The 23,531-nt window shown below is 33.9% G+C and overlaps 1 protein-coding gene across 2 annotated transcripts in view; it reads right to left on the reverse strand.

Moving 5' to 3' along the window:
* The window catches only part of LOC149542262 (Tetratricopeptide repeat (TPR)-like superfamily protein), a 361,357-nt gene that overhangs the window by 126,124 nt on the left and 211,702 nt on the right, over window positions 1-23,531 (reverse strand). For both annotated transcript variants that reach the window (XM_089797253.1, XM_089797252.1), the window contains 2 exons: window positions 10,902-10,999; window positions 10,651-10,696 (listed from right to left, as the gene is read on the reverse strand). In XM_089797253.1, coding sequence (XP_089653379.1) covers window positions 10,651-10,696; window positions 10,902-10,999 — 144 coding nt within the window. The remainder of the gene's footprint in view (window positions 1-10,650; window positions 10,697-10,901; window positions 11,000-23,531) is intronic.

The following is a 23,531-nucleotide window of genomic DNA, read 5'->3' on the forward strand; positions in this document are numbered from 1 at the left end:
CTCTTTCTCCACTTTACAAGAGATTGGATTTAAATTTTGCATATTGTACATGGGTACGTAAAATGGCCTACTAGCCGAGACCCATCTTGCATTTCATCTAGTTTTGTAAGCTTGAGTATGTCTCCCTAAGTTGCAATTAAGGGGGGGTATTAGAGTAAATTGGTATTTTCCCAATTTCACTCTTTGCTTAAGTTTACTTAGGTGAGATTATTTTTATTATTTAGGCAAATATTGTGAGATATTTATGAGACACTTAATTCCTCATAAGAAATAAACACGTCTTCATTTCTCACATGTCACCTACCTTTGGTACGTGCCTAACTTTGGTAGGTGAATTTGATCATGTGCCACCTAACTTTGGTAGGCGCCTAACTTTGGTAGGTGGATTTGACCATGTGCCACCTAACTTTGGTAGATGACTCTTGCCTATATAAACATGCCATCTCACATGTATTTACATATAGATCAAGTATTTCAAATCACGTATTTTCAATAGAAGCTCATTTATATCCATTTCATTATAATGGAAGATTCTATCATTTTGTGCTTGCATTCTACTTGTTAGATCTGAGGTTTCAAACAAATCTAAGAACTTTTAAGAATATGGAACATAGCATCAAAAGCAATGACAAAGAGTAGGAGAAATTGGGCATCCCTTACAAATGGATCTTCTCAAGGGGATAGGATTAGAAAGCTCACCATTGACATCAATGACAATAGAAGAGTCCTTAAACAAAATTGAGTTCCATTTGCATAAAAAGGAGGAAACCCAAAAGCTCTAAGAACACACATAACAAATGACCATTCACCCTTCCATAAGCCTTCTCAAAATCCAATATAACCATAGCCAAATTTGTCCATTGGCATTTTCCTAGAGTATGGCCTCCTAGCTAGTAATCAAGTTTTCAGTATATCTCTCCCTTTAATAAAATATGTTTAAGTAGAAGAAAGAATTCCATTTAAAATAGCAGCAACACTCTATTTAAAATAGCAGCAACACTCTCACCCAAAATTTTAGCAATAATTTTGTAGGAAATGCTGAGAAGTGTAATTGGCCTCCAATTCTTAACCAGTCTTATCCCCACTTTTAGGTAAAATCCTGATAACGCCCCTATTGACCTTTTCATCTAGGGAGTCCTATTCAAATGCATCCAAGTAAAACTCTAAAAGCTCTCCACAAATCCATCCAATGTTAGTTTAGTAGAATTCAGTTGGTAGTCTGTCCAAGCCTGGTAAGTTCCCATTGGCCAATGACCCAATAGTATCCTCAAGTTTTTCAATATTAATGCCTCTATTTAAGTTTCATTATTCATCTTTGGAGATCTTCTTGGCAATCATGTTCAAACATCTATCCAATCCCTCTGTCTTGCTACAGTCATTCTCAAAGGAAAACAAATCCTTGCATAAATTCTAGAAGGCCTCCATGATAGTCTAATAATATTTAGTGAAAATGTTATTAATTAGGATTTCTCCAATTAACTTCTTTTGTTTACCTCTAATCAAATATTATAAGTATTTTGACCCCTTATCTCCTTCATAATCAAATTCATTTTTGCTTTCACTTTTTGATCTCGAATTCTATAGTTTTGGATTTTCCGTAGATCGGCCTTGGTACAAGCTAGGTCACATTAAAGTTCATAGTCACTACCAACCCTTTTTAATTTCCCTTCAATATCACTAAGCAGAGCTTGAAGAAATTCCTCTTCCTTATTTCTATCTTTTTCTTTCTTTTCTCCAGTGGTCAGGAAAACCGTCCTACAAATCTCTGTAGAATGCGACCATTGCTCAACCGACTTACAATCTTTATTACAAAATTTAGAGAGCAAGTGAAGCTTAAAAGAGATTTTTCCTTTAGGTTTGCAGTAAGGGTTGTACAAATCATGAGTGTTAATGCAAGCAGAGATAGTGTAATAATCTGAAATATTAGCAAGCTGAACGACTATAAGTGACTGACCTCCCGAGGAAAAGAGGGAAGAATCAGCATAGAATCTATCAAATCGGCAAAACACTCTCTAAATACCTCTCTGGTTATTGCACGTGTATACTAGATTTTTTTAATTCATTTTTTTTCTTTCAACAGGCTTAAACAATTTAAATTTACATTTGAATTTGACCCAATATTAATGTTCATTACCTTGCATGTTTGCTACCTCCACTCTTATCCTCTAAGTATCCAACTGTATTAAAATCTCTATTGAATTAATATTAGGAAGATAGTTAGGTAAACAATACCAAAATAGGGCCCATTCTCTATAAACAATTGATGCATAAATGTTATAGATGGCAAAATCTTATCATTAAATTTAAGACAAACCAACAAAGCTCTATTGCAAGGTGAAGTCCCACTATCCAAGACGCTATCATCCCACTAGGGACTAATCAAAATGGCCACTCCACCCTTACACCTATCATGACCTGAATTAAAACCTGGAGCAGGATCCTAAAGAAACTTTATTGCATTGAATGCATGGTAACCCACCACCTTGATTTCTTCTAAACAAACAATATCTTTGTTTTTCATGTCAATGCACCATTTCCTGACCACATATTTCATATCAAGCATCTCAAGACCAAGGACATTCCAAGTTCCAACAATTAATATTAAGCATCATGAATTATTTGGATGGGCATTTTTGATTCTCATATAATCTACTGAAACATTCAAGCATCTCAAAGTTTTTTTGCTTCTCACATCCAGTCAACTAAGACCTCAATTGTTTGTGCATAGTCTTTTTTTTTTCTTCGAGCTTTTACTCATAGCTTCACTAAATGGTACCTCACCTTAACACTGTGAATCACCATTCTTATACTGGGAATAACATACTTATTTGAACTATTTTTCATACGAACAGACATGGTTCCAAGAGAGGAGCCTGAATGCACCAAAGTGAAATTTTTAGATTTCCTAATTTGCTTTGTTCTCTCCTTAATAGTTTCAAGGGCAATTTGTTGTGCATTTTTGTAATATCCCCCTAATAATGGAATTTAATTGTAATACTCAAAATAAAAATATATAAACACTTCAAAATCATAAGAGACAATAATTATAATATAACAAAGTTATTAGTAAGAGACTATGATAACTATAAGATAATTATATGCTGATAATACCTTATATTACTTAAATATATTGATAATTATTATATATATTAAACAAGAAATAAACATAATGGATAATATTGAATAATATTATTACATTTCATAAATTCTCAATCTAATATAACTAACCATTACTATATAATATAACAATCAAAGAGTCACATCCCCTTGATGAAGGGACACGAACAAGTTCAGGCCCATGCGTATAACAAGGATAGTAAAAGAGAACAAGGGAAAAAAGGAATGGAATGATACAAAACATAAGAATCCAAATTAGAAATCAACTGCTATACTATCGAATAAGGAAGAGGGCATGTTATACTCCAGTGGCTCAGACTAAGGATTGATCATAACAGAAGATAGGAGATCATCGAGGAAGGTTGACGGACAATCATCCAAACACTCAAGATACCGTTGACCATAAGAATTGAAGAGAAGCAAGGTAGCATATTTATATTGACACCAAGGAAATTCCTACTCAAAATTTGCAAGAAGACTAAGAAGAGATAACTAGAATACATACACCCCCTTTGAATTATTGACAATCGATAGAAGGAAACGATCGCCTAGATTCCCTAAGACAAACTATAGGATGGAAATTCACTAACATCAGAGAGGCAGTTCAATAGCAAATAAGAAGTCCTTCACTATGACGGTAAAGGAAGAAGGAAGAATATCATTAAGGACATGGTTCAGTCTTTATGCTCGGCAGAGAGTATTGTCCAGTCACGTAAGAAAACACCATGCAGGATCTAGTCATACATTAAACAATAAACCAAGATAAATCTGCCAATCACCGAATCGAAGAACATGATTAGAAAAAGGTATCTTGCCACTTGATATCCAACATATGATCAGAAAGAACCACACTCGATAAATACATACAACATCCTAGTCGACATGATAGCATAGTAGATATGGAGAGGAAAATATTCAACACAGAAACTTCACCCCAGTCCACGTTGGCATATAACTTTGCAACGAATGATGTGGGGGATGCGTCTTCTCTGATATAGAATGTTTCTACTAAATACACGGGAACTAGTCAACGAAGAGTAAGGATAAATATCCTAGATTGTGATCAACGATATGGGGATTTTTCAGCAATTGCAAAGAAGATGGAATCACAGAAGGATCATCAATAAAATTAGAAGGAACATTCAACACTTATTGATCGTAAAAATATCACTAGAGGAAAGAGAAACCAAATAGTGAAGGGAAAGTTCATAACTTAAGGCATCAATGAATGGGATTAAAGGATATACCGTGAGTGACCAAAACAAAGACAAGTTGTTGAATCATCGCTCATCCCATCTACTAAACTAGATAAGTAACATGAAGAAATGCAGTGAACAACAGACTATTATCTATAATATCTATGTTATCTATCAAGGAGCCTTAATTAATTAAGAAAGTAAGATGCAACATTTCAGATGAATGCAATTTAAAAGGAGAGTCATAATTTTTCATAGAAAGTTAAGGAGAACTAGATTGTAGGAAATAAATGAATAGGTAGAGAATAAAGGAGCATATAATTGTAGATTGAAGTGGCTATTAGAGGTATGTAAACTTCAAATCTATAAGTTAGAACTAAAATATGAATTATGTAGATATATGATAATTATGTATAATGAGGGGAACTTGTAGTTCCCATAGAGACCAAGTAGATTCTTGGTAGAGGATGTTCGTTATGGATGGCGACTTTCCCACAAAAGAACTCAGAGATTAGAGGACATTCTTGATTGAATGTCGGAATTCCAAATTGGATTCCAGAAAGGGATTTATAGAGAATCCCTTGGAGGCAATATATATTGTATTGGTCAAACATATGCATATGTCAGAGATGAGAGACTTAGTAGAGGTGGGATCTCTACCAAGTAATGTTTCTAGAGATCCGAAAGAGGACTAAGGAAGACTCTCTTTTAATGATAATCATCTAATCAAGATATAGTTCTCATCAAAGGATTGCGTGGTTTGAGAAAGATCTCTTCTGAGGGATTTGGCGGGGTAGTCCGGGTATAATTTTAGATTAATATTTGCTAATTCAATGTTTCTAATATGTTTTACATGCAATTTTCAATTTTGGACCAACCATTTGTTTCAGGGTATAGCATTTGATCCTAATCCAGAAGAGGGGACATTAAAAATTTTCCTATTTGGGGCAACAAATCTGGTCTTACAAGAGGGTGGACCTTTTGGTTGACAACTAACTAGGAAAAGAAAGTGGTCAACGCTGTTGCCTAAGCTAGGGATGACATTAAAATCCTCCTCAAACAAAGGGTTACCCAAAGTAAAAAATTTATCAGCATTATTTTCAGAAACTCAAATATTATCAATGATAGCAGACAAGTTATCCATATTAATCGATTCTTTATTAACACCATCCTTGGAAGAGGGTTATTTTCCCCTTCGTTATTTTTACTAGCCATGTCGCTTGAACTAGGGTTTTCCCCATTTGTGATCCACAATAAAGGTGGCGTTCTCTATTTTTTCTTTAGAACCAGACAATCTCTCCTAATATGCTTGTTGTGCTTGCAATGAAAACAAGCACTCAAATTACCAAGCATAGCAAGTTCCCAAATGTAAAAATTTGACTCAATTTCCATTGAAACTCTTTCAGGAAAGTCAATTTCTAGTTCAAGGGAAATCGAAATACGAGAATTCGGAGAGTGGCTTGTGAGTCCTCAATTTCCAAGACATTTCCTAACAGCTTCAGAAAATAAAGGGTCAGAATTTTGTTTGTAACCTTTTCAGTTCAACCTAATTTGGAGAGGACCGAGCAATAACCTGCTCAAGATTTACTTTTGATGACCATAGGAAATCCCTAAATAAGGACTAGCCAATGTTCAAAAAAAATTAGCACTTTCTTGTATATTTTGTGTTTAAAAAAATACAACCAATATCCCTTATTGAATCATATGACAAAAGATCACATGAATTCCAAGATTTTTTCCCCACACATTAGAAATTCATCCATCAAACGATTTTCTAGAAGAAAGAGCCTTACAATCCAAGAAAACAAAAAATAGGCTATATTCCTGAGATGAGATTGCTCATTCCTAATTGCTTTCACCATATCTTCTTTGGGAGAGAGTGAAAGGGTTTTCAAATCAACACAGGAGACCTTACTATTTTCTTTCCCTTTGTGGTCACAAACTTAGATGAAGCCACTATTTCCCATTCCACACCCCATTGATTTTGGTCTCCAACTTTCCGTTTTGCTCCATTCTAGGTAGTCCGATGAGTTCTCCATTAAATCCTATAGAAGATGGACAATCAGTGAGGGAGTCCTCTACAACATAGCTTTGTAGGAAGGTTTAGATTGTAAATCACTAGTTTTTGGAGCAAAATTAGTATTATCTTCATGCTTGCCCTCATTAAATTAAACCTCCATATCTCCATTGGCAGGAATAGTAATTGTTGACTCCATTCAATTAGTTGGAATAACAAGAGAAGGGGATTCGGCAAGCCAAGCCTTGAGGTATAAACTAATTGGTACAAGACAAGACCCTCATGCGAAAACAACCATAGACAATACAAAATGTAGGAAAGAAGTGAACAACAGAAACCACAATACAAGCAAGCAAAAGGAATGACACTGAAATGGTATGACAAACCCATGGAAAGTGCTAGCAAGGTGAAACCACTCCTGAGGAGATGAAGTATCTCTTGTAGTGAGTACCACTTGTAGCAGGACTGTACTATGATCTATGCCTTCTTATTTTTGACAACTTGTTAAAAATTAATTTAATTAATTGTCACTTTAATAAATTAGGGACATTACAGGTTTGGGTTGGGTCATCATCAAAGAAATGAAAATTGCCGCAATTCTGGCAATTCGGCAATCTTATTCATGCTAGGTGATTTTTCATCAATCAGTGAATCAGATTGCTGATATCCTGGGATAAGTTGCCTAAAATCGTCCATGGCCAAAACTTGCCCAAAATCAACAAAAATTGCCCAGAAAATCAACCACGAGTGAGATAAAGTAGGGACTTAAAAAGAAAGGAATAACAACTTTTTTTAGTGTTTTGTTTTATATTTGTTGCTCTAATAACCCTAAAGGGCCATCTATTTCTTTAGTATGACAAATAAAGAGGAAAAGTGAGAGGGAGGAAGAGATAAGAAAAACTATAGGGTTGCAATTAGCAAAAAAGAAGAGCATCGAGGAGATAACAAATCAATTTGAGAAGGCCCTAAGTTTGCAGTGGGAGCATGAAGGAGTCAATAGCAACACTCCTCAATTCATTCGCAAGAGGTGAGTGCTGATTTGTTTTTTGTATGCTAGTGTATTGTTCATTTTTCGCTATTTGTACATCTTGAATGTTTTTTACTAATTTGCAAATGCAAAGTAGGGTTTGTTGTTTTCTTTATTAATTTAAGACTTTTAAGTTTTTAATTGAATTTTCTTATTCCAGCAGCCTTAACTTTCATTTTCCACAAAGAGTAGAAAGGATGAGGCTTGGAAATATACGGAAGAATTTCTTGAAAGAACAAAGCATCAAACAAAATGTATGTTTTGTAAAGAGGTAAATTCTGGTGGCATCTATAGATTCAATACAATATTGCAGCCATACTTGGACATTATGTTACTTTGTGCACTAAACAAACTTCTAAGTCAAAACACTTTTTTTATGTGGCATTAGAGAAACTTGAACAAAGAGAAGTTAAATAAGAAAAGGCAACTTGAATAGTTAACTGCTATTGGATCTAGTGCTGCTGCATCTGCAGGTTGTCTTGGAGAGGGTTCTTCCAAACCTCCCTTACATCCTAGAGCTATTGCTTGTGCTAATTCTAGTGGTAGTGCTCGTGCCCCTAGGAATGTTAGTGTTAGTCCTAGTCGGAAGGCTAGGTTGGATAGTTACTTTGTGCAACGCATTACTCCTAGTGCACAACCCCCTCTTCAAGGCATGAGTTTGAACAAAAGGAGATTCCTGATGCTGCCAAGAAACAAATTTGCAAATTTTGGTACTTTTGCAACATTCCATTTATTGCAGCCAAGTAATCCATTCTTTTTTATCTATTTTCTTTAAGTTCAAAGTTAAATTTTAATTATTCCTACTTGTGTAATCAATGTTCATATTTACATAATAGTTTGTCATCAAAATTTCTAAACATAGTCTAGTTGTGATAGGTCTCCTTATTGGGAACGCATGATAGATGTTGTAACTATTTTTCGTCCAGGGTTTAAAGCCCTTTCTGAGGTTGAGTTGAGTGGCTACCTCCTAGATGAAATGGTAGAGGATATGAAGCTTGAGCTAGAGGGCCACCAAAAGGAATGGACCGTAAAAGGTTGCACCATCATGACTGATGGTTAGACGGATAAAAGGAATAGAATACTCCTCAACTATCTTGTTTCCCATGGTGGTGATTGATCATTCTACTTTACTACATACATTCTGAATTATGATTAAATAATCTAAATTTTGATTTGTTGATTGCTAATTTGTTGATGATCCATGATAATCAATTGTTTTGATCAATTTAAATTTCGTAGGATCCACCATGTTCATCAAATTTATTGATGCTTCCTCATGTCAAAAACACCACATACTTATGTAAGATTGTTGAGGAGGTCATAGCAGAGGTGAGGGAAGAAAACGTGGTGTAGGTCGTGACCGATAATGCAACAAGTTATGTTGTTGCAATTAAACTTTTAAGTTATAAGTTTTCAAGTTTTCAAAATAAATTTATTTCAACTTTTCTAATTCAAAGTTTCTTAACATGCGTAAATTTCTAATTAATTTAAAATTGGTGCAGGTAAACTTTTGATGGAGAGGCACCCCATAATATTGTGGTCTCCTTGTGCAGCACTTTGGCTTGACCTCATGTTGGATATTGGTAAGCTTGAGTGGCTCAAATCATGCGTAGAAAGGGTCAAAAATAGATGCAAGTTTATCTACAATCATGCACTCATCTTCAATAACATGAGGAAATACACATGAGATAGGGGGTTAGCTCACCTTGTCATCATGACATTTGTCTTGAATTTCATCATACTGAAGTCCTTGATAACATCAAAGGGAGATTTGAGGTGCATGATTGTTGGGCCAAAGTGGATTTCCTCTTCATATGCTACGATCCCTATAGGTATGGATGTGGTGAAATGCCTTTTTGATGAGGATGGTTTTTGGCATAGTTCCATGAATCTCCATGAGCCGGGCAAGTATTCAGGACAGGTGAGTCGGGCAATATCTGGGACTGGCGAGTCAGTCACATTAATCATTTATATATTTTCCATCTATCAATCTATTACTTCCAAATGATGTACCCTTCTTCCTTGTTTCTCCGATAATCATGGCTTGTGAAGTCTCAGAAATGAACAAGCACATGGTTTCTGAGAATGCAAGGCATATCATTGACTGTATTCTCAAAGATTAATTCTTAATATGTGTACAATAGCCTTGAAATACTTGGAGTTAGTCTTGAGCAATGAGGTTCTGCACCTGCTTTAAAAAATGATGCTGCAACTAGATATCATTCCTAAATGAAACAATCAGCTTATCTTCGCAAAGGCTTTTGCTGCTCATCAAATTATGTTTGGTTCAGCCCATTCTCACTCGCTTGAGGTGAAGCAAATTGAAAGACAGGGGGGTGAGTTTGAGAGCAGTTTTGTCTGGACGGAAATCCGTGGCTATTCAAATAAAAAAATTAATCCTACCCAGCCTAGGAATACTCAAATGTGAATCTATATTTTATGTTATTACTGTGTGACACATCCATAGCTTTGTACTCACATTTTTCCTCGGGCCTTCCCTAAAATTGTAACATGGGAATTCATAAGATGTCTGTATTACAACTATTCTTGTTGGCACAAACAAACTAGGAGGCAACTCCGTATAAAGTATAAACAAAATAAGGCATGCTTGTTGAACAGGGAGTCACATTTATGGCTATGCAGCACTGGAAGCCCTGACCTTAGGGCAGGAGTTCTCATATTTAAAGCACCCAGACATGGTACTAGCAAGCTGGTGGCACTAGGTGACCAGTGGTACTGTACTTTGCTTGGAGTTCTATGGCTTCTACGGTCTGCCTCCTTACAGCCAAAAAAACTTGTATTGGTTATGCTATGCTATGCTAGTTGTCTCTACTATCATCAAGAATATTTTGTCCTTAATATTAGCTTTTTGTTTGGAATAATAGTTATTAATATTAAAAATTGTATTGGTTATGCTACGCTATGCTAGTTGTCTCTACTATCATCAAGAATATTTTGTCCATAACATTAGCTTCTAGTTTGGAATAATAGTTATTTTGTATTTAAATATTTAATATATTAATAACTTTAGCTAGCTTTCTAGACTATCTTGTTGCTCGGTCACCTAAGTCATATGATTGTTCCAAGCAGATAGTTCATGCCTCAAACTCTTATAATTTTGGTTTATTCCCATGTAGTGATAAATAGTAATTTCAAGTTCAAAAGTTGCTAACAGACTGACTTAAAGCATATGGATATTGGAACGGATAACAAATAGACATTGAACTTGCACTTGTTTGACTAAAACCATAGAAATGTTGATCGAGACATTAAAATCCAAAAATGAGACCAACCTGAACATGATTGTCAGGAAGAAGATTTTTTTTCACATTCAGACACCTAGCCAAAATCACAACATCAATATTAGTATAAGAAAAGAAATGCCTCCAGAATGCAATGAATATTGCGTACAGACTGGTATATGCATCACTATGAACATGAACAAGCAAGACACAGAAACTCCACAAAGTCATTTAATAAGGAATCACAGAAAAACACTCTTAGCGGGATATGTGTGTGCTAAATAAAACAAAAATATGCTTACCTTTGAAAAAGATCTTGAGCCTCATCCAAGTTTCCAAGTGATTGGATGGTAAGGGCCAATTGCTCCGCAGCTGCAGCAGTATCTAAAGAATCCAAACCCTACATACAAACAAAGGGAATCCTCAAATATTTACTATAAAGTATTATTCTGTTTACAGAAACAGAATAAAATAAAATAAGTACCAATAGCTAACACTGAAGCAAATTACTCTGACATTCTCAATATGAACAAACTCATGCTCGTCCACGATCTCATATCCCATCATCTGATTACTCCTCCAGTTTCAGAAAATCAAAGAAGAAAACATCTTATTCAAACAGTTAGAGGCTGATTGGGCCCCATGAAGATCATCTACATAAGGCCACAGAGAATTCTCCAAATCTCCCACAAAACCTAAACTAAATGTTCAGAACTACCCTATCACAAGTAGTACTATGAATTTGCGAGGAAGATATACAAGGCTTTATAAGAAATCCAACTTTCCATTACAAAAGAAAATGTGTGCTATCTCAAAACTTGCTAATCTATCATCTAATGGACAATTTTGAAAATTGTAGGTATCAATTGAGAAAATCAACTAGAATACAAAACCACCTGTTTGGATGCAGGACTGGCCATAAAATGGAGCTAGAGTTTGACCCAAACGCACACCTGACAACATAAGCCCAGTCAGCTGTCCAAAAGGGTATGGGTCTACCCCAGGCCTCCTATGTTGTGCTATGACACAATCCCAATTTGTAAAACAAAAAAATAAATAGCAATAAAAAGAGTTCCACAAAGCTTATGCTGCTATGCATGACAATGAATGAAATATAGCAACAAATAAATACATTGCATTAAAAAATCCCTTTGTAGCACTTTAATTATTTATTATAAAGTGTACATTACCAAACTAGAACTTGTAGTAGAGAAGAACAAGTGAAATATCAAATCATACCGACGAACAATATGTAGAGAATATAAACAATAATACCTTAATTGCTTAGGTAGTGTTTAGCACAATGGACTAATATGTATCTTGTAGTACGACACAAAAAAAGAACATGCAAGGCAAAAGTCTTGTTTCAATGTGTGGGAAAAGTTCCCTTTGAAGAGTGAAAGAAATGACGACCTTTAGATAGTAAATTATAAAAAGGACTCACAAAAATAATAGACGACCTGTCATTTTATTCTTAGCATGGGCAAAAGGCTAATCAGCACTTCCACACCATACAAAACACTTTTAATATCTTTTCTAAAGTGGAAAATCTAATTTAGAGGAATCAAAGACATGCTCACTTCTTCTAGCTAAAATAAAATACTAGAAGAAGATGAGTACACAACCGAATTGGATTTAGGTAGTATAATAGAATAAAAAAATTGCATACAAGGATACAATTAATAATGCAAAACAACTATTGAACAACGATCTTAGAAGGAAGTCAAAATAAAGTTATTAATTTAATATAAATGTAAATGACATTATAAATTTTTATGATATTTTACAGGAAAAACAAATGGAAAACTTAGCTCCTAAACTATAAGCTGTTCCTTTGTATCAAAAGCAAGACAATCAAATTGTGTTTTTAATCATATCTATAGCCAAATATAATGTTATTCTTGTTACATCCATATCAAATATGTTATCTTTCTCGACAAAATGGTCAAGTGCTTACATGTTTGTTTGTCTTGGTATTTGTCATGAAAAATATCAAGCTATGAAATCTAAAGGTGGCTCCAACGCTAGAAGAGGAATAAAAAGGTTAAACTCAAAAAAAGAATAATGATATTAACGAGGTATAGCCATAAGAGCACTTAGGATTGAAGCCAAGGAAAACCATCTCCAGCACATTGAGACATAGTCATTTATTAGGACCATCTTCAAAGCATAAAGTTGTCAATTTTAAGGGTCCAATATTCAGGACAGGTAATTTCAATTAAATCCAAAGATAAAACCTACTATTTTTAGGAAAAGGGCTACATTTTGCCCTTTTCAATGTATCCTGAATTGAGTAGATAAGCATGAAATTCACAACTTTCTAGTTTTAGATTTATTTATTTTTTTGTTTTTTCTGCTATTTTTGGTAAAAAGAATAGATGTAAAAGGTAAAAGGTCAAAAATACAAATTCAACTTTCATATGGTGAAAGTGGTTGTAAAAGGCAATGAATTGGTGGAAAACTTGTAGAGGTTTTATGACACAACATTTGAAAACTGAAAAATGGAGCAATTTCAATGGAATTTTTAGAGTATTTGTCAAACTCCACATCTGGCTCATTTTTGGCTTTGACATATTTAGTTTTTGTGTATTAATTTTCAAAGCATGAAATTTTTTATTTGCTGTCAATCATACAAAATTGTTGATGAATGCCAATTCAGCTAAGTTGCCGATTTGTGTTCGGGGACGGATTCCGGTTCGTGGGTTCAGGCAAAAAAAAATTCCCATTTGGGTTCGTGGGTGGGTTCATGAGTGTCTATATATATATGCAAAAAAAAGAGAAACATGCATAGTTGTAAAACTAACTTACGAAGTCATCCCATAGTATGAATATATCAATTTTACTTCATCAAATATATATATATATATACACGCAAAAAAAAAGAGAAACATGCATAGTTGTAAAACTAACTTATGAAGTCATCCCATAGTATGAATATATCAATTTTACTTCATCATTGATCAATGCCAAATGTCAAAGATAAACATTAAATACTCACATAATAATCAATATATATTGTAAAGAAAATCATCCATTGAAAATATTTTAAAAATGATATTTTAATGTAATTTGAAACACTTTTATGGCCTACAGTCCCAATCAGGGACCCTGCCCGGACCCATAGTGGACCCAAGCACGACTTCGAACTCAGACGAATCTGGATTCGGACCTGAGCTCTAGGGTCCTCTAATGTCCCCATCTTTTTAGCATCTTAGTGGAGTTCTGAGCCTTTACATTCTTCGAAGGTTGAGAAATAAGGAGAAACTGATTAATTTAATTTCTTATAAAGTCATTAAATAAATTAAAATTAAAAGGAAACTTTATATTTAATTTATTTAATTTTCTGGAAGCACAACTAATTATTGTATTGGAAAGGAAGAAGCTTCTAGAGAGTGTATTTTCTAGAAGTACAACTAATTATTACCTTGGAAAGGGGGAAGCTTCTAAAGAATGCAATTAACTAATATTTTATTTCCTTCTACAAGGGTGAGGGAAAAGAATAAATAGATGTAAAAGCTTCATTTCTAGGCATCTGATTATCGTCAATTGCATTTGATATGAACTTGAGAGAAGAAATTAAGGGTTTCTGATTTCAATTAACCATTGGAGAGCGTCAATTCTTTAGTGTTGCAACCATTTGAGGTGGTGAAATATCCACTGACTTTGGCATTCACGAGAGCTTTATTCTGGAGTTCTATTTGTGCTTAAATTGGAGAATACATTCATTGTTGGTTGTTACTGTGCCATGAACAGTACCTGCACTACAGTACTTGGCTTGTTTATGATTCCATCCATGGGCATCACTATTATCAAATTCTTCTTGCAACTATTAGTAGTTAGCATTGTAATCTTAGGCATATAATTTTGCTATTGTAAGCGATAATTCTGAATCAATTTTGGCTTTGTTGTAGTCATTATTGTAAGCTCATTTGTCTTGGCAAATTCATAGCAACATTGTATATGGGAATGAATTCAAATAAAGAGATATATGTTGCATACCATTTGTTTGGCGAAATGTCCATCTAATAGCATATATGATCAGCATAATAGTTGTATGCCAATTGTTTGTCAAAAACGTCAGTTGGTTGTAGGTATGCATTCCATATCTAGTTTCCATGTATATGCATTGAAAATACCAAAAAGAATTGCACTTGCATATTAGTTCATTGTAAGAGGTATTATACTATCATTTACGAACATTCTAAAAATAGTCAAGCATGTATCCATACCGGTACCCTACGTACCCCATCCCCGTGCAACCTTAATTTAAATTGTATTACCTATAGCTGGCATATATAGATAATAGCTATTTAAATAAGAATCTTTTTAGATAAAATTAAGAAAACAATTAAAGACAATAAAAGATAATTAAACTATATTTAAGGCTAAAGAATTGTGACTCTCTAGGCATCCAGGGGTAGTCGAGGCCTTCCTTATATCTATGCTTGAACTTTGGGTGACTAGGGCAATGTGATGTGGTAGTTCAATAAATAAACAATTTATTGGTCATGAAGGGGCAGGAAGAACAAACTGGACCTTTCAATTGAAGGGCCTAACGAACTGTCCTCAGGAGAGTCTCCACCTTGACATTGTGTTGATTGGCCACTATTATCTAAAGGTGGACGTCAGCAATGTAGTCAAGGTTTTGGGCCTTTGGCTAAGTTTTTCCCCAAGCCAAGTTGTTGAATATATCTTTGATGTTTGTCTCGGTGATGGCCATCAAAGAAATAGAAATTCATTCACAGCTCCACCAAGTATGTTTTTCTTTTCCAACATTATAAACTTAGGCGATAAAAATCTTCATTTAAATTAGGATCACCTTGATGAGTAGATAGCTACAAAATATCAAAGGAAACCTTAAGTAGGTGAATAGCTTGAAGACTAAGAGTTCAGACACTTGCCAAGACTCGACGAGTCCCAAGACAAATAACCCTTAGAAATTCTTTAGGGGGGTGCAGGGAGCTAGGGGGAGGGGGTCAAACTCAAACTCAACTGAGTCTTGTGATACTCAGTAAGTCTCCAAGACTCTTCGAACTCACAAAAACTAAGTGAATTTGGATACTCAAATTTGACCAAACTAGTTTTTTCTACTTAAGTCTCCAAATTTTTATGTTTTTTGGGTTTATGATTCCAATACATACATGAAATGCAACATTTAACTAGCCACCTTTGTCTTGAAATCAATCTCATTCTCTTTACTACAATATATACATGAAACATAACATTTTAGATTCTTATAATTTAAGTTTATTTCATTTCTATGTTGTCAGGATGTTCAAGAGTGGTTTCATATCTCTAAGCATTACAATGGAAGACCTTATAACTTTTCAGGCTTGGTCAAATTAAGTAATGAACAATCTCTCTCTCTCTCTCTCTCTCTCTCTCTCTCTCTCTCTCTCATAAACTCTAGACCCCTCTATCTTACCCCATCACTTTTCCTATCCCCTCTCCCTATCTCTCTATATCTTACTCTCTCCTTTCTCACCAATATTTAAACCTATCTCTCTACCTCTCTCTCACCCTTAAACCCCCGCAAGGTGTGCTATTCTCAACCTCATCTTAGTGTTTTCCCCAAACCCCCATCAAACTAAAAGTAAAAGGTCAATGATGACTCATGAACATAAATATCTACACAATACATATCCTTGTTGCAAATCTTTGCATATTATGACATTTGTAGTTGAAATTATAGTTAAAAATCTCGTTCTCTGCCACTTATCAGCGAAGCAAAAAAGTAAAGTTCTAAACAAATATTGGAGATAAATAGGCAACTCCTCGGGAAAATATCAGGAATTTTACAAATGACTTAAATTTGAAATGATTTTTTTATAAAATTCAATAAAGATAATGAGTTAGTTAATGAGTAAACAAACTGATCTAGATATATATAAATACAATATGTAACAAAATTGCTTCCTTATGTGGAATGTCGATGGTTGGCAGCCATATCCGAAGACTCTGAACTCTAAAGCAAACTAGAAATAGAAAATTGAGAAAATTGTCATTGTAGAAATATAAGAAAATACAAACATTAGGTGAAATATGAAACTAATCTACATCTTCGTCTTCCCCTTCCCACTAAAAAGAAAATCAATTTAGAAAACTTACTTGTGAATCTAGATTTGTTTGAAAAATTTGCTTCGAATTCACTTTATAATATTATATAAGTTTGCGATTGATCTACAAGGCAATTAAAAACTATTCCTCTTTACCAAAACCCTTGTCTCCTCCAAACACTCAAAATTGCAAAAGAAATAATGAATGGGCAAGTTGTTAGGTGTCCCAGTTTTACTTGTGCCATCCAAGTGTAGTTAAGTTATAGCGAGAAGTTTGCGATTTATCACTCAGAAGTGGCCAACTTATCAGCGATAATAAAAGGTTTTTCCGGCTGGAATTTCTCACCAAAAAGCCTTAAATTTATTGTTCTGTAAAAGTTTTCATGAGAAGTAAAGATATCTGCCAATTCTCAGAGAGATTTTAATCTATGGTTGAAATAATATTATGGCTGCTCTATCATCTAGGACCTATGTTAGATGTAATTTGATTGAAGGATTCCTGCTCCTCTAAGTAACTGAGCCATAGACTTGTATTTTTTGTTTTGGTTTTTGTTTGGAACATTTGATGCCATGAGTTTTGTATGCATTTGAGAATATTTATATATACAAGTGTGCTATTTCCTAAAGTTACAATTTATGTATATCCTTGTGTCATTAATGTAAACCTGAGTATGTGATCAAATTAGCTTCTATTGGATAATGTTATTGTGTCTTTAAATTTTATTTTATTTAGGGTGCATGAAACAAGTTTTAAACCCTTAAAAATCTCTAAATTTCTTGGTTTTTCAATCTATCAAGTCTTTCCGAGTTTTTTTGCCCAGTCCAAAGTCACCCTTGCCAAATCCGCACTAGGTCCGAGTCTCATTTCTATGGTTATGACTCTTTCAAAAGGGAAGAAGTAATGAAGAGGCATGACTTCTCACATTGGAAGATACAAAAGGGAGAGAAATTCATTTAAAATAGGGCATGGAAGAAGGTGAAGGGCATCAAACTACTAAGCAATCAGATAAGGATGCAATCTCTGAAAATATACATATAAATTAATTTGCAGCCCCTATTATTGTTGGCGGTATGACTCTATAGTAATGAATTGCATGATAGTTATTGGGCTTGCATCTGACGGAAAATATTCCACCTTCCTATCGATATACATATTATATGTTCTTAACTTTCTTTATATATGTCAGTATATAATGCTACAAATGATGATTCCCTCAATGATTCTTATCCATTGGGTTATTCATTTGAGAGGGGAGACATGATAAATACGAAGGATTCTAAGTAGCTAGGAAGCCTTGTTGGGTGGATATTTTGCAACCGACAGTTTTGGGTAAAAATTGGGTTGCAAATAGGATGACCAGCCACAGCATGTGAGACAGAGTCTCTCCTACCTTAAAGGGAAGGCTCCCATTTCTCACCGTTCCTTGGGTCAACTCAAGGTAAGCAAGAAGTCGATAGATTTTGTAAAAAAGGTGTTACCAATATCCTTTCTTCTTAACTTTCAAGAAAGAATCCACTTACTCATGGAGTGAGTAATGGGCAGGGTGAATCTCTAACTACACTTCTATCAAGAGCTGGAAACAATGATTTCAATAAACTTTCACTAACTCAAAGGCTAGCCGAAAATGTACTAGATTGGCTCTAAGTCCGGTTGTACTTCTATATGAACAGCTTTACAATTAGGGCACAAAGACTCCTAAAAGTAAGAATACTTAACAATTTTGCGAATTAGGAAAGAAATATAAGCTACAAACAAAGCTTCTAACTATATATTTCCACAACTGCTCCCAATCAAAGCTTTGGCTCCAGTTGCTTCTTAAATCACTATGCTCTTTTATGGAACACACAATAATAACATGAATCAAAAACAATAGGCACAAATTATAACCAAAGTTTCTAATTTTCTCTATCACAATTGCTTCCAGACAACGCTTCGAATTCAATTGCTTCTTTTATTCACTTTATGCCAAATTCGTACTACACAAATAAAGTTATGCTTGCACAACTGTGGCAGAGCTTTCTTGCATTCAACAAAAGATTTTTTTACAACGAGGGGGCACTCCTTTATATAGGCACGGAAGTTGAGAAAAAGGTGGAGGAAAAAGTGGGAGCAACTCAACCAACTTTGACCTAATCTAACTAAAAGAGAAAATATAGGGTTACATGTAACTACACGTGCAACTGACATTACATCTTTTCATGTACATACAACTCGCATTACATGTAATTACATTTCTTCATGTAATGCATCCACTTCAATTACAAACATGAAAGAAGAAGAAGATGGAAGAGAAGGAAACAATCCTAGGGATTGTTCTGAAGGGCCTTGTACTTGACGATGCAATCCTGAATGATCACTGGATTAGAAGTTCTTGTACTTTGTACCACTGCATTAACCTTAATAACCATGATGTTGTGCCTTTTGATAACCTCTGACTTTGATGAATTGTCCGTTGTCATTTGAAAACTTGATGTAATCCAACTTTTCTCGCTCAAGTTGTTATGAATTCTCCTTTGTGGATCAGCACAAACTATACTTTTTGACACTTTGAAAACCTTCTCAATGATGTCCGTATGTAAACTCAAAACAACTTTCCATCAACACCTTTAACTTTTTTTCTTTTTTTGAAGTAAAGTGCTTAGCACATGGGAATGCGTGCAAATGGAAATTGCTGATTTCAAAACATGACTTGGGATTTCAAGATGTCATTACATAGAAAATAGTTACATGTAAATGCAAAATGTAACAGGAGATGGAAGGTGGAATGAGATGTGAATGCGGGTGGAGGATGCACTTCACATGTAAGTGAAAAATAAAGGATGAGGTGGAAAGCATGGAAAGATGCAGAAATATGTATTTGCTCATGGAGGTGCGAATGCATATGGAAGCGAGAAATGACATTACATGCATGTGCGGATGGTGAATGAGATGGAAAACATGTAACCGCATTTTCGTGAGTGAGAGATGAGGTGTTGTAACATAGAAATGGAATGTGGAACGCGATGATGCTTTCGCATGTAATGAAGCAAAAACAAGTTCTTAGGAAAGAACTTGCAATTTCTCCAAGTGGAGGATGTTGAAGTATAGCATCAGTTGAAGTGATATTCTCGTTACATTGAGTATATGTATTCGTGATTTATATGAACATTGTTTATGTCTCATATTATTAATAAGAATATATATATGTATATGTGTGTGTGTGTGTGTGTGTATATATATATGACTTACATAAGCTACAGGACATGACTTTGTTGTAGCCTCTGTTGGATTGAATTTATTAAAGCTACCTCATTGATGAAAAATTGTCTTGAAGTATCTTATATATAATATATATATATATGTAATATAATATATATTATAAATTGTGCAGTATATATCTTATATATATAATATATATATGATATATGTAATATAATATGTATTATATATATTATGCATTATATATTAGTATATAATAATATAATATTATATGACATATATAGTTAATATACTAATATTATATATATGTTAAAGGTGTGTTATACATATAGTTATTTATAAACTAAATGGTGATTAGGTATAGAGACATGTCTCCTTTCATATTTATATAAGATCCAAATCTGCATTTGAAAATCATCAATTACAATGGCAATGATTATACATTTGTAGAAACGATCTTAGTTACTTTAACACGGTATCAGAGCCAACTGCAAATGTATCAAAGATCAATTGTAATACAAAATTCTGCATAGTGAATGTTTTATGTTGATCATGTTTTACCTTGGGAATTCTTAAGGCAATTATTGAATAAACTAGAACATTATGGAACTTTGGAAATGAAGAGAAGCATTCGGACGGGAGACAATTATCTAAATATCACTGATAGCAGCAGGAGAGGATTGAGGCAACACATTATATTATCCAATGCAGAGATATTGAGAGGATGTAATCTGGACATAACATCAAAGCTACTATGGAAAGCTAAAGACCAAGCAATTACTCATCCAAGCAGAAATACACTTCATAGAACCAAACTATGACGGGGATATAAAATAACGATGAGATAATCTAAGAAATCATCACAATTATATATAAGACAGGAGCTAGCATTAGAAAGAACACACACGACATATATAGGAAAATTTATAGCTACACAAATATAGATTAATAATCCAGTCTCTAGTAATTATCAAATGTTTGGGAATGAGAAATCGGAGGCAAAGATACACAACTATAAACAATTTGATGGAGGCAAAATATTAAACCAATAAAGCATTGTTAGATATTCTGAAGTTCAATTCAAAGCCAACAACGTCTAAGAGAAGAGACCTCTCCTAGAGAATGAAATTGATGATTTCATGCTCATGTCAAACCAAGTCAACAATATACAGACTATAGCGATCTGATGTTTCATGAATAAAAGTATGCAGATGGAGTAATTATGAGATTATAAACCTAGATATATATGTCCACAGCAAGAAATGATACCATCTTTACTGTCTTGGATGTTTAGGTTGAGACTAGCCGGCATAGATAAAACACACAAAAATATACTTGGAGAAAGTATAAATGTATTCCTCAGCAGCGACAAGTCTCCACAACACAACACCTCGATGTATTCCGGGGCAATGTCTTAGTCAAAGAAGAAATGATTATAGTGAATCGAAATCTGTGTATTGCTAAAGAACTCAGACCCAATAGTTCATTCTGAAGCAAGTTGTGTAAACACATAATAAAACAACGGTATCAAATAACGAAAATGAAGTTTAAGGCAGACGTTTGAACATAAATATCATGTATGACTTGTTGGGTTGTATCTACTCTTGTTCACAGCAAAAATATGAAGACAAAGACACGTGTTTTCATCTCATATTTGAATCAAAAGGAAATCTAATAGTCATTGAACATCAAGGGAAAGCAAGTGGAATGAAAAGAATTAAAGTAAACAAAAGAAACTAATTTCAAATCTGCCATTGTAGATTACAAGTCTGCAACTCTTACAACACTTTGGAGGAAGATTAATAAAGTGAATGAGTACACTATATTAAAGCAACACCTTGTCAAGGCTATCAAAATCTAAATCCATCAATGAGGAAAGTTTTTAACAAAACAAATATCAAAAGGGAGCAGCTGTTAAATAATAATGAGAGATATATTTCCATTTCGAGAATCGTGTGAAGAAAGTAAATGGGATAAAAAATATTGTGGAAGGACACATTATTATCTTCGGATGTGGATTTCGAAAAACCCCTCAAATAGGAAAGATCAATGTAATGTGGTGAGAAGTTTGCAAGACCATTAGAATGGCTCAATAGAATAAGATGTTGATAATAAGCATTAACAAGAAGGGGATTAAATAAGGACCAAAATGCATATCATGACTTATCAAAGGTGATGAATCAGCCAATTCGAGTAGATAACTCATTGTAAAGAGGAAGTAGGTATTTATCTATTTTATTGTGGATATGCACTTAAGTGAATATTAATTGAGAATAGTTAAGGAATATGTTTAATATTAAAATGAGGAAATAATATCTTGAAAATATAGATTAAAATATACATATTGAATATATATATTTAAATATTTATTTGATCTATATTATATTGGAAATTATATAAAGATTATTATGTCATATACATAATTAGATCATTATGAACTTTCATTTTATAGATGTAAAATTATTTTCTCAGAATTGTAGATTATTTATATAGTGAATCATGATATTATTAATGAGAAATATAACTTTATGTTGTAGGAATCCTAACTAATGTTAAGATTCTTATGTATACTATAAAAAGCTATGTGCCTTGATCTTTTCCTTCAAGAATGTTATTTCAGGCAACTTTAAAAGAGAGGGAGCAGATAGATGATATGATTCAGTCAATCTTTGGTGATCTCGATCATATTGATTCAGAGGGAGTAAATCGTGTTGTGATAGAATCTTCAATGATCAATAAATTGTAACAGTAAAGAGGACTATAATTCATTCAACTATGTGATCTTAATGGACCTACCCCTTGTGTACATGATATGAAAGTGCAAGTTGGAACTTAAAAAGAAGTCGTCAAATTTGATGTGATGTGAAAGTGTTCAATGATATAAGAGTGGTAACTTACATTGTGGGGGGAATAATAGGCAATGTTTCATTCCCACTTAAACCATCCTTAGAAAAGGAGATATTCCATGACCCTCATGGGAAGATAAGTACTTATATCTTTTACATTTATCTATTCATTTATTTGTAATTCTATATAAAATATAAGGGATAGTTGCTTTGATATTTTCCTTTATGTTTGAGGATATTCATACAGGAAAAGAAAGTTGATACATTTCATATGCTACCAAATATTGTGCAGACTAAATCTAATGATAGTAATTCCAAAGAACCTGATGATTAAGATGGATAAAGTGAGGCTCTTGAAGAAAACATCTTTGATGATTGAGATTATGAGATTCTTCTACATTAAGAGGGAGTATGACACTTTTTGAAGGCAATGTTGGAGCTTAGAAGATTGATACTCAGAGGGAGTCTAGAAATACATGTGGGTAGCTGCATGATGTTGATGGGCCTACTCCTACATATATCATCAGGGAGTGTTGAATTTGATAGGCATCCTTGGGTAAAGAGAGTTTATGAGGAAGTAACAAGAGGACCTGACTTCCCAAGATCGATGTTCAGAGGGAGAAATTTTTGAGATGCAATCCTTTGTGGATGATATGTTCTCTATGAGGAGAAATTCTAAGAGAAATTCTTTATAATGTGCTCTCCTCTATGAGAAAGAAATATAAGGTGAAAACTCTTTGTACCACCCTATGACTAGGTTCATGGTAGTTACTATTTCACATATGATATGTAATGAAAGGTGATGATCTTTCATTGACATATATAAACAGA

Source organism: Cupressus sempervirens, chromosome 8 (assembly GCF_028749045.1).
Source record: "Cupressus sempervirens isolate cs-2001-9-10 chromosome 8, ASM2874904v1, whole genome shotgun sequence".
NCBI classification, from domain to species: Eukaryota; Viridiplantae; Streptophyta; class Pinopsida; order Cupressales; family Cupressaceae; genus Cupressus; species Cupressus sempervirens.